The sequence below is a fragment of the Myodes glareolus genome, chromosome X (assembly GCF_982192425.1).
Source record: "Myodes glareolus chromosome X, mMyoGla1.1, whole genome shotgun sequence".
In the NCBI taxonomy this organism is placed as follows: domain Eukaryota; kingdom Metazoa; phylum Chordata; class Mammalia; order Rodentia; family Cricetidae; genus Myodes; species Myodes glareolus.
In genome coordinates this window covers 123373074-123386136 of record NC_142053.1, presented here as the reverse complement: position 1 = coordinate 123386136, position 13063 = coordinate 123373074, and the positions used below count along the sequence as shown (strand labels likewise).

The window sequence follows — 13063 nt, the reverse complement described above, 5'->3', positions numbered from 1 at the left end:
TAGAGACAGAGACCCTCATCAGAGCAACGGACTGAGCTCCTGAGGTCCAGTTTAAGGGCAGAAGGAGGGAGAACACAAGCAAGGAAGTCAGGGTTGGACCACCTACTGAGTCAATGTGCCTGTTCTAATGGGAGCTCACCAAATCCAGCTAGACCGGGACTGAATGAGCTTGTGATCAAACCAGACTCTCTGAATGTGGCTGAAAATGGGGGGCTGACTGAGAAGCCATTGATAAAGGCACTGTGACTTATTTCTACTGCATGTTCTGGCTTTTTAGGACCCTAGTCTATTTGGATGCAAAGCTTCCTAGGCCTGGGTGTAGTGGGGAAGGCTTTGGACTTCCCACAGGGCAAGGTTCTCTGCCCTCTTTTAAGGAAGGAAGGGGAGGGAGGAGAGTGAGTGGGGGAGTGAGAGGGGGCTGGGAGGAGGGAAGGAAGAGTACATTTTTGAATGGAAAAAAATAAATATAAAAAAGGTTCAATTGGGAGAAATCCACGCATAGGTTTACAAAAATATAGGAACTGGCTGTGCCCAGAAAATAAAGTACAAGTAGAGATGAGAAATTGTATTTTTGTGTAACTATCAGCTGCATGTAAGTTTTAAGTTTCAAAATCAAGTTTAAACAGTGCCCCTTCCAGTTAAAAATAACATGATAGCATCTTGGTTTTTGTCTTCCGTTTTCTTAATAGGCACACAAAGTCAATGAATAAAAATCTATCTGAAACACGGGACAGCAATCAGGCATCAGAAACTGATAATAAAAGTTAATTGCCCATCCCTAGTAAAGTTCTCCAGGAACCAATCTGCATAGCAAATGACTCAATGTCAATGTCTGCGCACAACTGCCAACTAGGATGCCGGACACTGCTCCAGTCAATCATTCTGAAAGGCTGATATAAAAGGTGACTCTGAGCCTTGTCAATCAGTGTGGTCTGGGCACCTGCAGGGCAGACACAGTCACACACACGATGAAGGTCGCCATCCTCCTGTTTACGCTCAGTCTGCTCCATGTCTCCAGTGCGATGATGAATAAAAATCTCAAAAAGAAGGTAGTAGGCCTGCATGGGATGGGTCTGTGGGGGGGGGGCGCTGTTCTGGTCAGAGACAGACACAGACAGAGAGACAAGAAGACACAGAGAGAGGCATGGGGGACCGTGGGGCAAGACAGACAGACAGAAAGGGGCAGAAAGACAAAGAGGGGAAAGTTGGTATTCTCTATGTCTGGGAGTAGAGAGTGACAGAGTGGTAGTCTAATGGCTGGTTTTCTGAAAGAAAAAAAAGAGAGACAGAGACTAAGAGATAGAAACAGAAAGGAGAATGTTCTGGAAGTTAGCATTCTATACTTGTGAGAGTAGAAAGAAAGAGAGAAAATGGTCTTAAAGGTGGTTTTTTTGGGATAGAGACCTAGAGAAATCAAGAAGCTAAGAGATAAAAAGAGAAAGACACAGATTAATGCTTCTGAAGGTAAGTTTTCAGTGTGTATTTGTGTGGAGAGAGATGGGAGAGAGGGAAGAATGTTTTGGAAGTAAGTATTCCTTATGTCTCTGTGGAGAGTGGCAAAGAGAGAGAATGGACTAAAGAGTGGTTTTTCAGAGAGGTAGAGACAGAAACCAAGAGAGACACTGAGAGAGGCATGGAAAGAGAGACAAAGCAAGAATGTCCATCAGTCTTGCACCAAGGGTGAGTTCAACTTTCCACTAAAATCTGGACACCTTCATCTCTTCGACATTTGTACTCTTGTCCCTCTTCCCATGAACAAATGGAAACCATGATGATGGATACAATGAAATAATTGAAAGAGGTTGAATTGTACTAATATTTCTGTTTGCAGTGGCCACTATTTACTTTGGCCTGTTATCCAAAATTTAAAAGTAAGACTCACACAGAAGATGACTCAATTCAAGCAAGAGTTCAGATTACAGACAGACACATTGCCAAGATTGGCAGTAGGCCACATGACTGACAGGACTCAAGGGCCCCAAGTTATTATGTGCATCTCATCCAGAGATCCCAAAGGCAAACAAGCTGGTTACTAAAAGTTCTGATTTATTTGGATTAACATAGTCAATCATTTATTTCTCCAACTGCATGTGCCCTTTACCACAATGCATGACTTTAATCATACATATGACCAATATTACACAGAGGTGTTAAGTGACCAGTAGGGTAAAGTTATCTGAAAAACATGGTTTTGTCTTACTGGACATACACTCAAAACCAGATCAGCGTATCTATTCTTCCTACCTGAATACATTGATAATATACTTGAATGAAAACTGTCTTGACTTGATCATTGCTAGGGATTTGGGAAACCCTGCACCATCTTCAGAGACAGATGTGTGAGTAGTCAAATGCAGGTGGGAAGGGAGTTATTAATGGGTTCTTATGTGAAAATCACTACACATTGTTCACAGATAGGTGTGAGAGTAGCCTGACCCAGATGAGTAGGGGAGAGAAGAGATTGTTATATGGGAAAATCTACAGCATTATTCAGAGAGGGGTTTGTGAGTAGCCTTAAACAGGTGGGAGGGGATAAAATCTTATTAGGTTCATTGCTCAGAATATGTACAAACATAAAGAAGCTAAGCCACCAAATGCATTATTACAAGGCCAAATCATCGCTTACCCCGTTCAAGCTGAGTCCCAGGTTACTAAACTATCCCTACTCTTACCTGTCTTGCTCTCAAAGCCACTTTTTTTCCAGGTTGAAGGGAATTGGCAAACTGTTTACTTAGCTTCTAGTAGTGTGGAGAAGATAAAAGAAGGCTCACCCTTGAGAACCTACTTCCGTCGCATTGAATGTGGAAAGAAATGCAAGCAAATCTACCTCTATTTTTATGTCAAGTAAGATAAAACAAAATAGAATTATTCAGGTTGTGGGATGTCACCAGAGAAACAAGATGTTCTCAGTCATCATTCATGTCAGTGAACACCAACAGCACTAAATAAGGATTCTTAAATCACTTTGCTCTGTATAAGCCAAAAAATCACATATGACAGCCATGCTTTTAATTTAGAATGAGTTTATTGAGTATGTGACAAGACAAAGTAAAATAATAAATATCAAAAGGCAGATGATAATTACATATAGATGGCATATAAATACATAGATAATAGATATATCAGTACATAAGTGATACATGCATATGGAGGTAGATGGACAATAATTATATAGATGATATATATACAGACATACAGATAGATAGATAGATAGATAGATAGATAGATAGATAGATAGATAGATAGATAGCAGATATATAATGGATAGATAGGCAGATAGATACATACATACATAGGAGGATATAAATAATACATAAATAGATAATAGACCCATCTATCTGGGGTAATCAAAGAAAAACACATTAAGGTATAAAATGTGTGAGGGAACCTCTATGTTCAAAACCAGCTCCTAGGGAAAGTTAAACAGCATAACACAATAACAAAAAATATACATTACTATTACTTAATTTTCTGTTTCTTAGTGCTCAAAAACACCATTGGGGAGAAGGAAAATTGTCCCAAAGAATAATTTCAGTGCTTTTAAACTATCTGGATAAAAGTGAAATTATCCATTGAGGATATACATATCTGTGTGTGTATATATATCTGAGGATATATATCTGTGATCATGGAAGTTTTTATGAAATGTAGTTTATATTAAAAACTTTTCATTCATTAATGATTTATTTATAATTTCAGTTTTCTGATACAGAGTCTCTATATATCATGCTGGCTTTGAACTCAATACAGAGTAAAAAACAAACTTTTTAATTTTTTATTTATTATGTATGTTGGTTTTTCAAGACAAAATTTTTCCGACTATCCTGGAACTTGCTCTGTAGACCAGGCTGGCCTCAAGCTCAGAGATCTGCCTGACCCTGCCTCCTGATTGCTGAGATCAAAAGTATGTACCACCACATGCAGCCTACTTTTTTAAGTTTCTTTATTATTATTATTATTATTATTACTTTTGAGAATGACATTGAACCTCTTCTCCTGCATCAGTGTCCCAAGTGTTAGGATGACAAGCAATATGAAAATACTTGGTTTGATATTTAAATTTAACACACCTGAAGTAATTTAAAAGAGCAACAATTCAAAATCAATTAGGTGAACACACTAACATGTTGAAGGAGAGATAAAATTTTCATTTTTAAAAGACTTTTTTAACTAAAACATACTTAATTATTTCCCCCTTCCCTTTTCTCCCTCCAACACTTCTCATATACTCTCCTCCCTTGGTTTCTCTCAAATCTTATGCTCCTTTTTCTTTAATTGTTTATATACACATATGATTTTACATATATAAATATAACATGTTCATTCCATATACTGCCATTGTATAAATATGATCTCAGGACAACCACTTGGTATTTAAAAACCAAGTGGTTTGGGGGAGGGAGGGCTTTTCCTCAGGAAAGACTATAAAATATCATAAAATTCATATGGAACTAGAAAAGACCCGGGGTAGCTAAAACAATACTGATCAAAAATACCAGTGCTGGAGGGATCACCATTCCAGATATAAATGATATTTCTCAAAGCACTGAGAATGGATCCCAAGACCTTCTACAGGCATTATGGAACTACATCCCCAGTCTAAACTGTTAGTTCCATTTTTTTTCTTTTTGGTTGTGAGCCTAGCCTTTAATGGCTGAGCCATCTCTTCTGCCCAGTTATTCCTATTTTTAAGACATAAAGACAAATCTAAGCTGTGGCTGTCAGCTATTCATCACATGGACCTCTGGTAAGTGAATGTAGATTCAAATACATGGCCATTCTTGTGACTCTATGGATCTCCTAATCAGTCAATGAATATCCCAATCTAACTCTCAGAAAACAACTGCAGGCTGATTTTGAGGCTATTTAAATTCACAAGGCAATTGCTGCTACAGAATCTATAAGATCAGTGATATTTATGAGAGGCAAAATTTTAAAACGTGATTACAGTGTAAATATGGAAGCTATGCTATAGTGTATGGAGGATGCTGCAATTTACTCTGTACCAGGTGACCTCATACCCTATTAATCCAATATCTACAAACATTTCTCATCTCAAATTGTGGTGGAATGTTTGCTTACTACTTTAGTTTTTCTTTTATCAATAGTTGTTCTTTGGGTACTGGGGATTCAACTGTGGCCCAGCATGTACCACAGATCCCAGGACTCCATCCTCAGCACAAAGGTGTGGTCCTATATGGCCAGCATTCCAGGGCTTGGTGAGTGGAGGTGAGATCAAGGTCCAAGGTCATTCATTGGCCAGGGGTCAGGACAGGTGACAAGTGTGAAATAGAGGAACTGATTCTGTGCCATCAAAGATATCTGCAAACCCCAAACAGTGTTATTGATGACATTTAAGTATGCTATTGGTTATATTTAGATGAGATGATGCCATACAACAACATGTGCTTATGACAGGTCTACAGATGAAAATGTGGTTAGCATTAAACTGTCCTGTCATTCATGTGGAATCCAAAATCAGGACCCTGGAGCAATCCAAGATAAGACAACATCCATGCATTTGTTTTTCAGGAGAGGGGCCAAGTGCCAGCAGTATGAAGTCATAGGAAAGAGAAAGCAAGAATTTTACCAGGCACAGTGTGAGTAGAAGATTCCAGGGTGAATGCATGATCCTAATTTTTTTAATTCACAATCTTAGTTGTATTTTGTGTATCTGGATATCTACATTCCAGTGCAAACATCTCTACAAATTAAAAATGCAATCTTGGAAAAAGTCCCTTCAATTTCTTCCTTGTCATTTTGGATCTAATGGCAGACTTTGTTTTGCTGTTATGGTTATTGCTGCTTGGTTTTGGTTTTGCTCTTAGGTGACATTTTAAAATTTTAAACTGTGTTTGTACCAGGCACACTTCCCTCCTGTAGCTTTAGGCCTAAACTAAATCACAGACATGAGTCTGAGAATGGTTAAAGGAATCAAAAAGTGATTTGAACATTTTTTTAAAATGATGCAAAATAAGAACTAAGATTTTCTCATTGATTAAAATGACTCCCAGAAATTTTCAAACATGAATCTTATAATGCAGAATTATGAACTAACTAAATTTAATAATTTTAATGGGGATAAAAATCATTTACAACATATAAGTGCAATCTTCATGAATAGTCCTATCTTTTTATTTCAGGAATATGACCTAAAATATGCAGAGATCCACTTATAAATAATAAAGGTATCAGTTTAATTTGTCCTGAAACAGGTGTTAAGAATCCTTTTATTATTTTCTATTCCACCATAAATGGTCTGTTTAGCCCAATGCAATAAAAACAGACAGACCACACATGCCACTGACTCTAGCTCAGTTTATCAGTGAGTTTACTGGACTTAAACACAGGAGCAGACTCAACACACATGCAGATACCTCACCAAAAATCCCATCCCCTTTTGTGTATTATGTAACTTCAGGAGACATTCTGTGAGTTTGAGGCCAGTCAGGTCTACATAGCAAGTTTCAAACCAACCAGGGTCTCGGAAGGAAAATGACTTACCACTGACATGAGAAGGAACAGTCATCATATCACTGGGGAGGGTCTTATGTCTGTCCCTTCCCCTCCTTAACAAGAAATGTTAGTAAACCAGTGGGTGTACTGAAGTCACTTACAAGAATACGTGTGACTCAAATATGGCTGAATTCCTAAGGAGCCCACCCCTGAAGAGTGGGTGACACTCCTGAAAGCTGCATCTCTGGAACTGTGTGTAAGGCTAACAGGCAGCTGGGCTAGTCAAAGACTCCTCCGTCTACAGTTGTTTGCTGTTTTCCATAACTTTGTGGAGTGGCCTACTGAAAGTTGTTCTTTTCAAAATATTTCCTGAGTTTTGTGGGTTATTTACTTCTTGAATCTCATTAGCTTCCAATACAGAATGTTCTGGCTTGGAAGAAATTACTGTGGCATCTCTCTTGTTTCTCTGTCATGTGTCTAAAGAATAGGTAAAGTTAAATAGCTGTACCACTAAATGTAATAGGATCCATGAAAATGAATATATATAATATATGTGTTACCATATATTATATATTATATAATCATACAGCTTTTCTCAATATGTATACATATGTAGATTATTCTACCATTAAATTTAATAGGATTCATGAAAAAGCATGCACATGTATGTATATACATATAATCATACAGATATCCTCAGAAAGTAAAAGGATTGCAGTAATGATACCTTCTGTGCACCTACACATCCTGGTATCAGGAACATAGCTATCCCAAATCAATATTGGTTCTACATATTTCTAGGTAACTATGAGATACGAGATATGTTTCATATCTTAAAGCAGGAGTATAAATTTGCTTTCTTAATTCCCTGTCTGTCTTGACTGGTTGCAACACACAGTACAGAATATTATGGGCCAGAGACTTATCCATGTATACATTGATAAAGATGCAGTGTGAATGAGCCAGGACATTCATCTTGTAATCCTTATATGTATTTATATGTATATTTCCTATCTATCTCAGATGAAGGAAAAACAACATTCATGGTAAAGATGGTGAATGAGAAGATATTGCTGTTTCATTATTTTAACAAGGACCATAGGGGCAAAGTCACACGAGTTGCTGGAATTCTGGGTGAGTTTCACACATGGAACTCATCATCCAAGTAAGTTGTTCAAGGACTTGGGTGAGTGCACATTGCTGTGTACAAAGTTCACAGTATATTCATACATCTGACTCTGTTCTTCATATTGATAAACTTCTGAAACTGTGATGGACAGCTTTTATGAGAAAACTTAGCACAACCCAAAATCCCCTGGGAAAGGCCTGTGTGGGGGATTTCCCACAGCAGACTGGCCTATAGGGGTGTCTTTATTGATTATTGACATAAGAAGGCTCCACCCACTGTGGACAGCACCATATCCTAGCAGGGAGATGATGTTCTGTGAGCTTCAACTATCAACTGACACAACCCAGAATCCTCCAGAAAGGGTCTTAGTGAGAGATTTCTTGATCAGACTAGCCTGTAGACATGTCTGTGGGAGTGGCTTGAATGATGATTGACACAAGCGGGGCTTTTCTCACTGTGGTCAGCATCATTTCCTAGACAGATCACCCTAAAATATATCAGACTAGAAAAATCTGGATAAACACAAGCACATATGCTTTTATTCTTTGCTCTCTGTTCCTGACTATGAATGTATTATGTCAGCTCCCCCAAATTTCTCCCACTGGAATGGGCTATAACCAGGAAATTTACTGCAGAAATAAACCCCTCTCTGCCGTAAATTATTTTTGTAAAAGCATTTGGTGAGAATATTGAACAATGAAATTGAAATATTGAAAGTTTATCTGTTAAAAAAATAAGTAAATGCATGCTTCTTCTATTGAGACATAGAAGATTTTAATAAAATTTCCACACATTTTCTCCAGCATTTCTGAATTATACATGAACCAATCATCATGCCAAGTCTCATGCCAGTGTAGTCTGGGATTTCCATTTTCTATCAAAGCAGGAATTGAAATACTGCTTGACCACATTAAGTGGGTTTGTTGTTTGGATTCATGTCAACTGAAAACCCTGGCTTTCAGCATTATTGTTTCAACTTTACAACTCCTGACTCGTAAATCTTAATTATCATGTAGCCTGAAATATGACTGTACTGGATCCTGTTAGTTTCTCATAGATGCAAATCCTCTTGAGCTGACAAATTCCTAACTCTGCCATCAAAGACACTGAAGTCTTTTGTATAAGACCCTCATTTCCTACCAGAATTAACCCTTTATTTCTTAAGATAATATGAAGAGATTATATTTCATGGGAGCATGTTCCTCATTAGCAAACATTTATTTTTTTATGCGTACAAGTGTCTTACCCGCATTTAGGTGTACCATGTGTATTCTTGGTGCATATGATAGTGATAAGATGGCATTAGATCTGGTCATGCAACATTGTGTGTGTGCTGGGAACTGAATGTAGATTCTTACCCGTTCTTAACCACTGAGTCAAATGTCACTCCTCTAATATTTATGATGATTTCAGATCAGTTGGTTCTGCCATCTGAGGACGCATCAAGAACCCCTAAGAATGGATTTTAGAATATAAATAGAAACAAAATAATAACATATAGTTATGATAGTAAAAATGCTACTGCTCAATCATTGTTTTCTGGAATTGCTTTGGAGCCTGTGTAAGAGTTTGGTATATCGAAGTCTACACACACACACACACACACACACACACACACACAAACGGTCGATATTACAAGAACAGGAGAACATGGCATGTTACATCCTGGGATCCACACAGTATTTTCATTTCTCAGAAGGACATAGTTTCTCATTATCAATCTGATGGAAGAAATGGGAGTGATGTTGTGCTTTGGCTCCTCCAGGAGACTCAGCATTTAAAAATATTTTATTAATGTGCTGGAGCTAATGTTGGGCCATCTTCTTCCTTATACACTATGAAATGCAGCAAAAGCCAAACAACTGACTAAGGATGAGATGACACAGTACATGGACTTTGTGGAGGAAATTGGCATTGAGGATGAGAATGTACAACGTGTCCTGGACACAGGTAAAATAGCAACCTGAGTGTGTGTGACTTTTTGTGTTATATTTTATAATAAATGTTATTTTTTTGATTATCTGTGGTATTGGAAAATGAATCTGGGGGAAAGCGCACACAAGCATGAGTACCTGAGTTTGGATCCCATGTAGAAAGCCAAGAACACCAGAGCTAGGAAGGGGTGAGGACAGAAGGAGTCCTGGAGCTTTCTGGCAACAAATATAACTAAAAGATCTTGTTTCAAAAATAATAGTGTGTAAGATGAATAAGAAAAATGTTTAAAAGTCAGCTTCTTGCCTATATACATGCATGAACTGCACACAGGTGAGCTCACATGACCATGGACACAACAATGAACCATGAACATAAAAAATTCTATATGAGGGGGCTGGAGAGATGGCTCAGAGGTTAAGATCACTGACTGCTCTTCCAGAGGTCCTGAGTTCATTTCCCAGCAATCACATGGTGGATCATAACCATCTGTAATGAGATCTGGTACCCTCTTCTGGTCTGCAGGCATACAGGGAGGCCAAATGTTGTGTACATAATGAATAAATCTTAAAAACATATGTAATGTAACCTGACTCCTACTATCCTCTGTTCAAATATTCTACTCAAAACCTAGCTTTTCTTTCTGCACTTTCATAAAAATAGCACATATATAGTAATGATATTATTAATATGTTAAAATAATATATTACTTAAAATATTATTATATTAAAATAATACATTACTTTGATAATATTATTATTATAGTAATAATAATATCATTTTTCCATTTTCACTTTCTTGCAGACACCTGTCCAAAGAAAATCAGAACTAGGTGAGTGACTAGCTCATTTTATATCTTGATATCTAATTCATTTCTGTTTTTAATAATATTTTATTTGCTATTTAACTTTTCATAGATGTATATATATTTAATCCTGTCCACTCCCCACACACACACATAATCCCTCCAACTGTCCTCAAGACCCACCAATAAATCTTCTTCTATATTTTATGGCTTTTTAAATTATTACTATTATTATTATTATCATTATTATTAGATGCCTGAGTCCAATTAGTGCTATTTATGAATGGGGATGAGGCCATCCCAGGAGGCATGGGCAGTGTAATGTACCAGGGGCCACACCCTTAGAGAAAAAAATCCTTCCTCCCCTGAAGCCATCAAATGTCAATAGCTCTCTGGCGAGGGGTGGATAGGCCTGAGCCCCTCCCCACTCCACTCCTTTCTAGACTGTTGACTGGCTTGATCTTACCTGGGTCTTGTACAGATGATCATCTTTGCTGTGAGCTCTCATGGTTGTAACAGCCATGTCGTGTTCAGAAAACAGAATTCCACAGCTCTCCTTCGAACCCAGATGACTATTGATAGCTGAGCATCCACTGTCACTTATCCTCAGCACTTTGACCAGCTCCGAATGAACCACTCCTCACTGTAAAAAGTTGACGTGAGGCCAGTTGTGGAGTCATACACCTTTAATTCCAACACTTGGGAGATGGATCTCTATGAGTTTGAGGCCAGCCTGTTCTATATAGTGAGCTCCAAGACTGCTAGAGTCTCTGTCTAAAACTAAAAAATAAAAATAAAGTAAAAAATGGACTTGACCAAAGTTTAAGGCAGCACAAATCTATAGCTTTTAAGATGATAGCCTGGAAACACGACAGTTTATCACCACTGATCTTTCCCTTAGGCTCCATGATCTCCATTGTCTTTGGCTTTTGGCAAGAATTGCAATAGAAACCCACTCCTACTCCTATTATTCTCAAGACATGAGAGCCCTCCCATGGAGTTGGCATCAAATACATTCAGAAAGTGGTTGGTTCCCCTAGGATGTCCTTTATTGCAGCAGTGGGCACAAGTCTGCTTTTATAGCATGCAGGGTCATCATGGTGACATCATCAATGTCTTACCACCATATACACAGCCTACAGAGTATCTCCAAGTACTGTGGAAGCCAGCCAGCAGGGAGAGAGTTTCCCAGTTTATTTGAGATTGATTTCTTGATGCCCTACAACCACAGCATGTAGTGTCTTCAGCAATGATGTCCTATTATTTAGTTATGGTAAACAACCAAGAGATACAGCAATAAATAAGTTGTTTTGGTGACTCCAGGGCCTCCCTTTACTAAGAAATGGTAAGGTGGTACCCCATAACTGGAAATGAGATTTCCACGTCATCTGGAAACAGTACTGTGTCTTTGCAGGGTTCCTCTAATGAAACTCTCTTGTTTTAATTAGCTTACAAACTATTAGATTTCTGTAGTTTTGGTTGATCCACCCTACCTCTGTTCTTCCCTATGGCCCGACCACATCTACATCTGCTCCTTTAACCGACAGCATGCCCCCTCTAATCTTCCCTGTCACCTGTGTTCCATTTTCCATTTTAATTATACTTTACACTTTTGTTACAAGGTTATAGGTTTCCATATGATTTTTTTCCTTTTTTCCCATATGAATTTTTAATAACCCTTCATTTTAATTAAACCTTCCATCATGCCCTGATTTTGTCATTTTACATTCTACTCTGTGGTTGAACCTTCCCACCCCAGTATTCTTCTTTATACTTTCCTTTTAATTGCATTTGACTATCTCTCCTCCCTTGACAGGTCTGTCCCTAATGACCTGTTTCTAATTACCTGCCTTCCATACCTAATCCAAATTAAGCATACTAAATAAAAAGTACAATTCTAAAATCCACAAGTTAAATAGCATGCACAGTTTGTCTTTCTGAGCCCGGTTGATCTCCTTGAACATAATATTTTCCACCTTCTTCTATTTACTTACAAATTTCATGATTTCATTTTTCTCTATGGCTGAGTAATATTCCATTTTATATATTACAACACTTTTCTTATTCATTCATCAGTTGATGGACATCTAGATTAATTTCATTTCCCAGCTATTGTGAACTTTACTGCAATGAGCACGGACATTCAAGAGTCTCTGTAAGAAATATCAAAGTCTTTTGGGCACATATCTAGAAATGGTACAGATGGGTCAGATGGAAATTCTGTTTCAGGTTTTTGAATTTTTTGTTTGTTTGAGGTTCATGTTGTTTTATTTGTTTGTTTTAAGTTCTTTGTATATTGGAGACATTAATCCTCCATTAGATGTGTAGCTGGCAAAGATCTTCTACATTACCTAGGATGACTCTGCATTTAATTGACAACTTCCTTTGCTCTAGTTATATTTGACCATTTCTGGTCTTACTTCCTTGCCACAAGAATCTTATTCAGAGAGTTAACATCTGTGCCTATGATCAAAGTACACTTCTTGCTTTCTCCTCTATCAGTTTCAGGCTACCGGGTCTTACATCATAGTTCTTGATCAATTTGGAGTTGAGGCTTTTGCAGGATGAGAGGGAAGGCTCCAGAGCCATTTCTCCACATTGTAAGATCCACTTTTCCCAGTTTGTTTATTCTTTAGCAATTCTACCTCTTTATTGAATTATATATACTTAGTTTTGGTCAATTTCCTTCTTTCAGTGGAGACATTGATAATATCCAGAAGGTGACTAATTCTTACTAGTGT

General features: G+C 37.8%; 1 protein-coding gene across 1 annotated transcript; it reads left to right on the top strand.

Annotated features, from left to right (window-relative positions):
* The first annotated feature begins 968 nt into the window (after positions 1 to 968).
* On the top strand, positions 969 to 10353 carry LOC125407713 (probasin-like). The gene is made up of 6 exons (XM_048445483.1): positions 969 to 1049; positions 2705 to 2844; positions 5533 to 5600; positions 7480 to 7590; positions 9434 to 9535; positions 10322 to 10353. The coding sequence occupies exons 1-6, from the start codon at positions 969 to 971 to the stop codon at positions 10351 to 10353; spliced, it is 534 nt and encodes a 177-aa protein (XP_048301440.1).
* The last annotated feature ends 2710 nt before the right edge of the window (positions 10354 to 13063 follow it).

Bases quoted from the DNA above. Each gene is read 5' to 3' on its own strand.
- LOC125407713 (XM_048445483.1), top strand. From the start codon at position 969: ATGAAGGTCGCCATCCTCCTGTTTACGCTCAGTCTGCTCCATGTCTCC. The intron at 5,601-7,479 runs GTGAGTAGAAGA...TATCTATCTCAG, and splicing joins AGAATTTTACCAGGCACAGT to ATGAAGGAAAAACAACATTC. The intron at 9,536-10,321 runs GTAAAATAGCAA...ACTTTCTTGCAG, and splicing joins ACAACGTGTCCTGGACACAG to ACACCTGTCCAAAGAAAATC.